This window comes from Gossypium hirsutum, chromosome D10 (assembly GCF_007990345.1).
Source record: "Gossypium hirsutum isolate 1008001.06 chromosome D10, Gossypium_hirsutum_v2.1, whole genome shotgun sequence".
Lineage (NCBI taxonomy): Eukaryota > Viridiplantae > Streptophyta > Magnoliopsida > Malvales > Malvaceae > Gossypium > Gossypium hirsutum.
The window spans coordinates 67,785,818-67,796,355 of NC_053446.1; the positions used below are offsets into that span (position 1 = coordinate 67,785,818).

Here is a 10,538-nt window from a genome sequence, read left to right on the forward strand (position 1 = left end):
CAAAACCTCTTGGTTGCTCCATGTAGAGGTCCTTGTCAAGTTCTCCATGTAGGAAAGCATTCTTGACGTCCATCTGCCACAGCTTTTAGGACTTTCTAGCTGTCAATTCTAGTAAGACTCGAACAGTTGTGATCTTTGTCACCGTGCTAAATGTTTCTTCATAATCCAACCCATATTGTTGAGAGAAAACAAGTCGAGCAATGGTTGAAGATGAATACATCTAAATCTATGTATTATAAAAGCAATAAGCAGCCCTAGATTTTCAACACATACGACGAATTCATTATGTCTCAAATTGATCACAATAATTTACAATGCCACCTCCAACAAAGTGTCTCTCATGGAAATATCGAAAATATCGAATCCCAATACTATAATGATATGGGGAAATATGATGATTAGTGATATAAAGTCATAACAATAGTTAACATCCTCGACATAGAAATTGGAGATTATAATAATGAAAGATGCGAAGTAACTAACAAGAATGTTATGATGAGCAACATTTATATATCATTCTTGTCCATACGGTTTATCTTCCAAAATTTCCACTCATACCAACATTTGAAAGTGATATTGTTAACAAGATTTTCACTATTCTTAAATTTTAAAAGTGGTATTGTAACAAGAATTATACTAAGGCAGATGCACTTCAAAAGAAAATTACTATTTCAGGATACAGGTTTTAAGCTATCAAATCTTCTCATACACGAAAAATGCCGGTTCGGGATTGGTTTCTAGCGGCCTTAGCTTGTTGCTACAGGGTGTTGAATGTTCAGAACCAGGAGATTCTTGCTCGAAAGTATCGAATCCAGCTAAGGTAGCACATTTATTTGTTTAATGTTCAATGTTCAATGTTTTATCAGCTAAATCTCAATCTAAAATGTGAGATAGGGGTATAGATGCACCAGAGAGTTCAATGCCATACGGTAAAGAAGCGAAAGAAGAGTTGGTTAAGCTTGTTGGTGCGAAATGTTTACGAGTTCTCGTCTATGGGGAAGATCGATACGCCCGTTGTGTCGAAGATATATATTGCAATGGAAAATTTGTACAGGAAATTATGTTGAAAAAGGGGCTTGCATGGCATTACTCTGCTTATGACCAACGTATAGAACTAGCAACTGTGAGTAACCAACAGATTCTCCATTCCTGCACTTGTTTCAATCAAAACTTGAAAAAACTGTCAAATTCTAAATGCTATGTACTTGTATGAAACTAGTGGAAAAAGGAGGCTCGAGCGGAGCGGGTCGGTTTATGGGCTTTACCGAATCCCGAGAAGCCATGGGAATGGAGAAAGGACAAACGACAATGCAGATGACAACGTCTGATACATTGAATGAACCACATTTGACTTGTACATAAAGGAATATGGGTGCCCTATAACTTGTACACAAGACCAGAGGAATCTACAAACCATTTGAACATTGTCAATTTGATGTTTTATTCTGATTTTAAAAAGTGTTAGTAACATGTAACATTTGTTCAAACAATTAAAGCAAGTGTTGTAACATATATATTTTATCAATTTGCTTCTTGTAAAAATCTATAGAACTGTTACCGCATTAGTTACCAAAATGTACGTGATAATATTTATCAGTTTAAAGCATCAAAAGGCAATTCTTGTGTCATTAAAACAAGTATATCAATAGTAGAATCTAGGGTAAAAAATTATTTTATTACGTGTCACATTGCATTTCATGTAAAAAATAAATAAATTAGTCTCTATACATTAAATTAAAGAATAAATTGATTCTTTCTATTAAACTATACACTAGTAACATGAGATTAATTTGCATTTTTTTTATTAAAAAAATATAAAATACAGTCTAACTTTTAATTTACCTAAAATCTATTATTATTATTATTATTATTATTATTATATAAGAGCTTTGAGGTGACAGGATACTATAAAATTTTTGGAGTAAAGGTCAGTCGTACCAACAGGAATCTGCAAACGAAATTCATTGGAAGCGCCTTTGACCATAAAAAAAATATCCACCATAAGTCTTTCTCCTTCCTTGCTTTTCTTCCAGCTTTCTTTTACCCCAGTCCACAATATCTCCTCTATAGTGCTACAGCAAAAGTTTTGAGAGCTAGGATTTTTCAAGATGGGAAATGCTCTTAGGCTCCTATATGGGAAATGTTTGGAAGCCGTCGTCATTACGGAAGGTGGTTCAGTAGAGCCACGTTATACCACTACAGCTCCTGGGGTTTCAGCTCTTGCCCGTGATCTCTTCAACTTTGAAAGCACATCCCTGGTAATGATTATTTCTGTGTGTTCTCTTTGTTGATCTTTTTGAGCTGAACAAAGCTTATCTGTTTGTTTAAAATTTGAAACTGGTTTCTTCAAGGTCCCTGAAGATCTCAGTCAGCATGTTAAATCATCAAGGAAGGCTCAAGTCAAATGGTAACTAACATATCTGATGATGATGATGATGATGAACACCATCTGGTTGACTTTTCTTGGTCTGTTTTACATTAAGGTATGGAAAGTTATTGCAAGCATGGAAAGAAGCAAAACCCCCACCAAAAACACCTGAAGAGGTTGCTAGGCTTATTGTTGAGACCTTGAGCAGACATCGAAAGGCAGATGTTGAGGTATAAAAAAGGCCAATAGCATCAAAAACATCAGTTATGTACTGTTGTTAATGCTATTGCAATGATGCTTTTTGTGTTCTAATTTACTTTTAGGGTTTATTGGAATTCTATGATCTTCCTCGTCCTTCTATTTTGGAGGAAATTTCTACTGGTGTCCCGACAAGATTGCCTGAATGAGTGGAATTTGAAATGCATACATTACCAGTGAGAATATTAAATGCCATTTCAATATTGTTCAAGGGAGATTGCTCTCTGGGCCAGTCTTGAATCCTCAATGGTGAAGGTATTGTACTCTAGATGTTTGTTCTTGATTATCTTCAAGTTTTATCTTCTGAAATTCGAGAAGAAACAAAAGAGATTCACAAAGTTTAGAAAGTGTCTAGCCACCAAGGAAATGTTTAACATTTAGCCACCAAAGCCAAATGCTAAATATTTCCTTGGTGGGGAGATGCTCCTAAGTTCTGTGAACTTTTGGGGTTCGCTTCGGACTACAAGAGACAAAAACCCGGGGATAATCGATAATAGACTTTCTGAGTATAATACCTCCACCGTTGAGGTCTGAAACCGGCCTAAAGAGCAACCTCCCCTCAACAAGTATACATATTGGATTTGATAATTTCGATGCTGCAAACTTCTTTAACTTAATCAGGTAGATGGGAATACGGTACCAGATGGGGATGGTTTAAACGTGTATGTGAATACTGATGATCCCAGGGAGTCCTCGAACATACCTAGAGCCGTTCTTATGGCTGCGGTTCAAAGATCAGAAGCACGTGCTATGAAAAACTATGCCAGAGCCGATGAACTCCGCCGGAATATTATTCAATCAGGATACCAGTTAGCTATATTCAACTTGTCAAATTTTTAGTACTACTGTGATTCGAGATTGTTAATCGTTGTTTGTCTGCAGGGTCATAGACTTTCAAAACGAACAGATTCTTGCTCGGGAGTATCGGATTCGACTGAGGTAACATTGTCTGTTTGTAGGACTTTTATGTTCTATATTGTAACTTGTTGAAAGCATATAAACAGGGGTATAGATGCACCTGAGATGTCGATGCCGTTTGGAGAAGAAGCAAAAAAAGAGTTGGCTAAGCTTGTTGATGGGAAATGTTTGAGAGTGCTTGTGTACGGGGAAGATCAATACGGTCGTTATGTTGCAGACATATACTGCAATGGCATTTTCGCGCAGGTAGATACCCTTTTTGTAAGCTTCAATTCGGTTTACCTGATAAGAACGAATTAATCTGCAAACCTGTTACTTGAACAGGAAGTAATGTTAAAGAAAGGACTCGCATGGCATTATGTAGCCTACGACAAACGTGTTGAATTCGCAACCGTAAGTAAACAACAATCCTGTATGTTCTTGCACATCGTTGAGTTAAAACTTGTGACTATTGTCTTTGTACGTATGTAATATCAGTGGCAAAAAGAGGCTCAGGCAAAGAGAACCGGCCTTTGGGTACAATCAAACCCGGAGAAGCCATGGGAATGGAGGAAGAAGAACAAACGATAAGGTAGATAACACTGTCCTTAAGGATCCATAACATCTTGAGAAGTGATAAAAGTACACAACTATCATATTTGTGTAAAGAACCATGTTTGATCCATTCCCATATCTCTTGTTTGTATGCAATGCTTATTATTATCAAATGATTGTCAAACATATATATATATACATTACTTTTGAAACATGGATGCGCTCCTAAAATTGATCTCTAAGGAGAGATCATATTCATGTCGGCCGAATCATTTAACATATGGATGTGCTCAACTCAAACATATGGACTCCATTTAACAAAGACATAACATCATATTCATTTCAGCCGAATCAAATCAGTAAATCTGCTTCACTCGCTCCGCATCCAACTCGGACTCACTTTTTCAGGGAAAGAAACTCGGTCTACCGATTTGGGTTTTACGTGTTACGCTTAGTGAAGCTTGTTTGATGGGACTGCTTTTGTAAAGTCTCGATCCTTCATTTGATTTTCCCATGAAAACATAGTCTTTTTCTCTTTTCTTTATTTGAATTTAGCTTTTTTTTAAAAAATGAAAATTAATGAATTAATAAAAAAGAAAAAGGTAGAGGAAATGGGTTTACTTTGCTTGGATTATTCGATTGCTTTTCTTTTTTCTTATCTGTTTCTCATGGTGACAGTTCCCTTTTTTCTCTTTTCTTTTTTTTCTATTATATATTTTTCAAAAATTAGGTGTACATGATACAATAATATTTACAAACTATTTGAGTTTAACTTGAGAAAAACTTGAACTAAATTTAATAATTATCGAGCTTTTTATTTTAAATATTTTTATTATTAATTTATATTATTACTCTTAAGTTTAATTATTAAGTCCAGCTCAAGATTGAATATGAAAATTAATAAACAAGTATAATCGAGCTTGTGCTCAAGCTCAAGTAATTTGATTATATCTTGAAACAAATTTGAGCTTAAAGTAAATATTTGATCAAGTTCGAACCGAGTATCAAGCTCCAAGTTTCGAGTCAAGCTTAAGCTTACTAATATTTAAGCTTGGCTCGGCTCAATTACACTGATAACGAAAACTAAAAGGTTAATCCTAATTATACATGTGAGCTTAAAATGCTAGTTTTTAAAACATTTGGTTAAAAAATTTTAAAAATGCTTTAGCAAATTTAGTTAAAAGTGACAATGGTTATTAAGATTAAATAAAAAGTGAACTACTTACTTAAAAAAACCAAATTTGTTTTTTTTTTTAAATTAAAACACCAAAATTGGATACTTAAAAAAAAAGTAGAAACATTAATTGTGATTAAGGATAACTTTGTTCTTCAAAAATCAAAATCCCACAGCTTACCCAAAAATTTCCCTTTTCCCATCTTCTTCATTTTTTTAAAAAATTTTTGCTCCTGATTTTCATTTAATTAAGTGAAATTTATTGGAACTTAGCCTGTTAATGGTATGTTATTATATATATGCATGAGAAAGTTTGATGAAAGTTTACAGCCTGGAAAATAGGATTCAATTTCAAGAACATTGTTTTAGCACATTAAAAAAAAGGGATTAATTACAATACATCCCAAATCCTCAAATTTATTTTTTGAAAATGTAGAAAGTTTTAAAAGTTGTCTCTATACACTTTTTTTTTTCCTTTAAATTTTTGTTTTCATCTACTTTGCTTCTTCCTTTCTCCAAAAGGACTAATATGAATACATACTTAAAGGATAAGTATTCTAGTTTGAATTTTTTGAAAAAAGAAATGATAATGAAAGCAAAGCATTGGCTAGCCCTATTATATTGGTTAAATTCTGTTTTTGGTCCTTAAATTATATTCTATTATATTATATCAACGCTACTAGCGCGACTCGAACCCAGGCCACATCCAAGACGTGAACACCCTGACCGTCAAAATTATTATTTTTTAACTTTATGCATTTTTTTAGTTTTTGTGTGTGTGTTTAAATGCTATCATTTTAATTGAAATAATTTACAGTGTAATTATTTAAAACAGATAAATGACATAAATATAGGGATTATATCTCGAATTTAAGCATAGTAAAGGTCAGGGGCGAAGTTAGAACAATTTTTTAAGGGGGATTGGATGAAATTTTAATTTTTTGTAGTTTATAATTTTATATTTTTAAAGGATTAAATCAAATTTTTATAATTTTAAATGGGCAAAGTGTAATTTTACTTTACTAATTTAAAATTTAAAAAAATTAAAAGGCTTAAATAGTAATTTTACATTTTAGGGGATCGGGGCCCCTAGATTTGCCTCTGGTAAAGGTACTAAACTCATAATTTAGCCATTTTATCAACTTGCATTAAATTTTAATTAAAAAAATATTTTAGTTTATTGATTAAGTTTTAGTTTAATTAGTATGAGTATTGTTGTCAATGGATGAAAATGAAACACATTATTTTACTATTTATGAGTTGAGGTGGGATTAAGATTAGTTTTAAATCTCTTAGAAAAAAGAAAAATGATTGAGTTTAATTTTAATCATGATTTTGAATGTATTGCCCAACCTATTTTAGGTTCCTGAAGGGCTAAGCAACCATGTGGTTTCATCCAAGAAAGCTCAGGCCAACTGGTAATAATTTATTAATTAATTAATTTTATAATCTCAACTAAAATGATATCTTTTTCCCCTAATTTTGTAAGGTATGGAAAGCTATTAGATGCTTGGAGTGAAGCAAAACCTCCCCCAAAAACATCCGAGGAAGCTTCAAAGTTTGTTATTGACAGTTTAATGAAACACCAACAGGCAGATGTTGAGGTAATAAAGAACATAGATCTTAAAACATAATTGACATTTGCCACAAAATTTTTTTTAGAATTTAAGAAAACCAGGACATTAATGCATTGTAGGGACTATTGGTATTTTATGGTATCTGAAGTTGCAGAGAGCAGGTCGTATCTAATCCTATCTCCCTTAAGTTGCAGTGGAGCGGATTAAAACCTTGGATCTTATTTCTCTGAATTTGTAGAGAGCAGATCGCATCTAGTCTTATCTCCCTCAAGTTGCAGTGGAGCAGACAAAGAAGGCAAATCTTATCCTCCTGAAGTTGCAGTGAGGCAGACTGAAGATGGCAAATCTTATCTCCCTGAAGTTATAGTGGAGCAGATTAAAGCCGATAATCCTATCTCCCTGAAGTTGCAGTGGAGCGGATTAAAACCTTGGATCTTATCTCTCTGAAGTTGCAGAGAGCAGATCGCATCTAGTTGCAGTGCAGCAGACTAAGAAAGCAAGTCTTATCCTCCTGAAGTTGCAGTGAGGCAGACTGAAAATGGCAAATCTTATCTCCCTGAAGTTGCAGTGGAGTAGATTAAAGCCAATAATCCTATCTCCCTGAAGTTGCAGTGGAGTGGATTAAAATCCCAGATCTTATCTCCTTGAAGTTGCAGAGAGTAGATCGCATCTAGTCTTATCTCCCTGAGGTTGCAGTGGAGCAGGCTAAGTAATCCAGTCTTATCTCCCTGAAGTTGCAGTGGAGCAGACAGAAGACACCAATCCTATCTCCCCGAGGTTGCAATGGAGTGGATTGAAACCGCAGATCTTATATCTCTGAAATTACAGTAGAGCAGATCTCATCAAATTCGTCTTTAAGTTGCAGCAGATCAAGTTGAAGCTATAAGTCTTATCTCCCTGAAGTTGCAGTGGAGCAGATTAAAGATAGCAAATTTTGAGAAACTGCAACTAGGATGGAATGTGGCTGCTTGAAGAAGAAGAGCACCAAGATCCAGCGTGGCCGGGCAAAAATTGGCCATTTCTAAAGTCTTTGCTCCGTTCCTGTTACACGACAACGAGCAAAGAGGGGCAGCTGTAATACCCAATTTTAGCCCAGGCTCACAAAAAAATAATATCATTTGGCCCGATCAGAATTGCCCATTACTTGAAAAGGTTGAAGGTCCATCTACAAGCTTATAGAAACATAATCTTCAGGGATATGCAATCTTAGATATGATATGCAATCTTAGATATGATATATAATCTTAGATATGATATGCAATCTTAGAAGATATGATTTTGTAATCTTAGAGATTTAATTTGTAGATACCCTTTAATCTTAGTCGTTGATGTAATTGATCTGTACCGTTGGATTTTGGGAGGCTCAACTATAAATAGAGGCCTCTCCCTTCATTGTAAACACACTAGAGTTGGGGGAAAAATCAATAAAAAAGGGAGAACGATTAGCAGTTTTTTTAAAGGTGGCTTACTATTTTTTTTTCTTTTTCGATTATTTTTACTTATTTACGATTTTAAAAAAAGGGGGAGAGAATTATTTTGAAAGTTTTTTTATAGAATGGAAATGATTTTTTAAAAAAACTAAATTTAGGCTTATATAGCCTATTGGAAACGACACCATTTGAAGGAGGGGAGGTCCGCGCGTCAACCCGACCCGCACCCAGGATCCGCGCGTTTTTCATGCGGAGGGGCAAATTGCTCTTTTAGCCCCTCCGCCTTTTAATATATTTCCAATTAGTTTTTTTTTATTTTTCTAATTTGCCCTTTAATTTATTTCAATTTCAATTGGGTCAAATTTGCAACGGCGTCGTTTTAGAGGAGAAGGGAAAATTTCCTTTCCAGCCCCTCTGCTTTCTTTGTGCGTTCAACATGGTCCTCCAGATTTCTATTATTTGCGATTTTGCCCCAGATTTTGTCTATAGTTCAATCTAGTTTTTTTTTTATATTTTCTTTATTCTTTTTTATTTTAATCGATAATGTAATTATTTTTTATACATTTATTTATTTTTAATGAATATTTTTCCATAATTTTAAATGAATATTTTTATATTTATACGTATATTTATGTTTTTAAAATGATTAAATATTTACCTTTTTATTATTATTATTATATACATATATATATGTATAATTATGTATTTTTTTATTTTCATAAATACGTTATAGAGTTTGCTATACATAAATTTTATAATTTTAGATTTTATACGGAAATCCACTGGCATGTTTTTTAAAAAAGAGTTTCAATATACATATATTATGTACTGTTTATTCGTTATTTTTATTATTTCTTTCATTTGTTTATTGACTTATGTTTTCATCTATATTTTGTTCGATTATTTGATATTCTTGCATGTTGTTGGCTTTTTTTTTTATGTATATTAGTTTTATTTATTTATCTGTATGCATTATTTCTATGACATTGTAATATTTATTATTGCATTGTATATTTAATGTAGCATCACATCTTTTTTTTTTACTCGATTTCAAAATTTTAAAAATTGAGATAATGCTTGTATTTAGGATTTTTAAGGAAATTGAGCCCTAACGTATTGGGTTCTGATTTTCTTCGTTAAATCTAACAATCGAGCATTTCTCTTTAATCAAAAAAATAAGAACTCATTATTGGGAATTCAACACGTTGTATCCTAACGTATTAGATGTGACGCATTGATTTCTCGAAATGAAGATTTTTTTCTTTTTTAAAAATAATAAAGGAAATATTCCGAGATTGGGATTTTGGAGGAATTGTGCCCTAACGTATTGGGCCGCGATTTCTTAAATCTTGAATAAATGGATATTCTTTTAAATTTTTATTACACGAGTATTCTGGCTTAATTCATTTTTGAGGAAATTAGAATGTTGTGCCCTAACGCATTGGATGTGGCATTTTCTTTCCCTGAAATGATAAGGGTCTTAATACGTAACGATTTTAAGTTTTTGCTAAGGATTATATATTTCAAATTTTCGACATTAAGACATTAATTAACTAACTAGGTACCAATTTTTGAGCGTAATGAGGGTGCTAATCCTTCCTCATACGCAACCGACTCCCGGACCCGTTTTTCTAAAATTCGTAGACCAAAGTCGTTTTAGGTGACCCAATCACACCTTAATAAAAGATTGGTGGCGACTCCAAATTTTTATTTTTTTAGTCGACAACTAAATTTTTGTTTTCAAAAAAACGGTTTCGACATATGTCACATTAGTAAAATTATCAAATGTTAACTTTTCATCAATTATGGAGTAATTTTACAAAAAAAAAATACGAGTTGAAGAGTTAAAAGAAAAAGATGAAAAAAATAAATGAAGAGCTAAAATAAATTTTTTTTTTTTAAAGTTGGATGGCAAATAAAAAATCATTATGCCTTAATTATTTACTAATACTCGTGCTCAATTTTTTCGTCCTTAATTTAATTATTTACCAATTATAAATTCAATCAATTCGTTTCAACAATCTCTTTTTTTTGTCCCTAATTATTTATGTTGGTCGGATCATTTATCTAATGTCAACATCTCAATTCTAGTTCTTGTGTCTTGTTACAGCTTAATACAAGTCGGTGAAAATGATTATAGATGCTGTGTTATCTGATTTATCAGTTTGATTCTCTTTGGAATAGATTTTAATTTCGTATATTTCATTTCGGATCAATCCAATTTTTGAAAGTAAAAACCTTTTTAATTGGGGAGACTTCAGTTTGAAATTGTTTTGAAA

General features: G+C 32.9%; 1 protein-coding gene, 1 long non-coding RNA gene and 1 pseudogene across 2 annotated transcripts; all 3 read left to right on the forward strand.

The window, feature by feature from the left end:
* The first annotated feature begins 716 nt into the window (after positions 1-716).
* Positions 717-1,318, forward strand: LOC107931789 (staphylococcal-like nuclease CAN1). Its single transcript, XM_016863720.2, has 3 exons — positions 717-820; positions 895-1,123; positions 1,220-1,318. The coding sequence occupies exons 1-3, from the start codon at positions 717-719 to the stop codon at positions 1,316-1,318; spliced, it is 432 nt and encodes a 143-aa protein (XP_016719209.2).
* A 609-nt stretch (positions 1,319-1,927) lies between these two features.
* On the forward strand, positions 1,928-4,292 carry LOC107931815 (staphylococcal-like nuclease CAN1; annotated as a pseudogene).
* A 2,286-nt stretch (positions 4,293-6,578) lies between these two features.
* Positions 6,579-6,785, forward strand: LOC107931818 (uncharacterized). The gene is made up of 2 exons (XR_001693301.2): positions 6,579-6,670; positions 6,742-6,785. It is a non-coding gene; the product is annotated as an uncharacterized lncRNA (long non-coding RNA).
* The last annotated feature ends 3,753 nt before the right edge of the window (positions 6,786-10,538 follow it).

Coding starts and splice junctions, on each gene's coding strand:
- LOC107931789 (XM_016863720.2), top strand. CDS start 717: ATGCCGGTTCGGGATTGGTTTCTAGCGGCCTTAGCTTGTTGCTACAGG. Junction 821..894: donor AAGTATCGAATCCAGCTAAG/GTAGCACATTTA, acceptor AATGTGAGATAG/GGGTATAGATGCACCAGAGA. Junction 1,124..1,219: donor AACGTATAGAACTAGCAACT/GTGAGTAACCAA, acceptor GTATGAAACTAG/TGGAAAAAGGAGGCTCGAGC.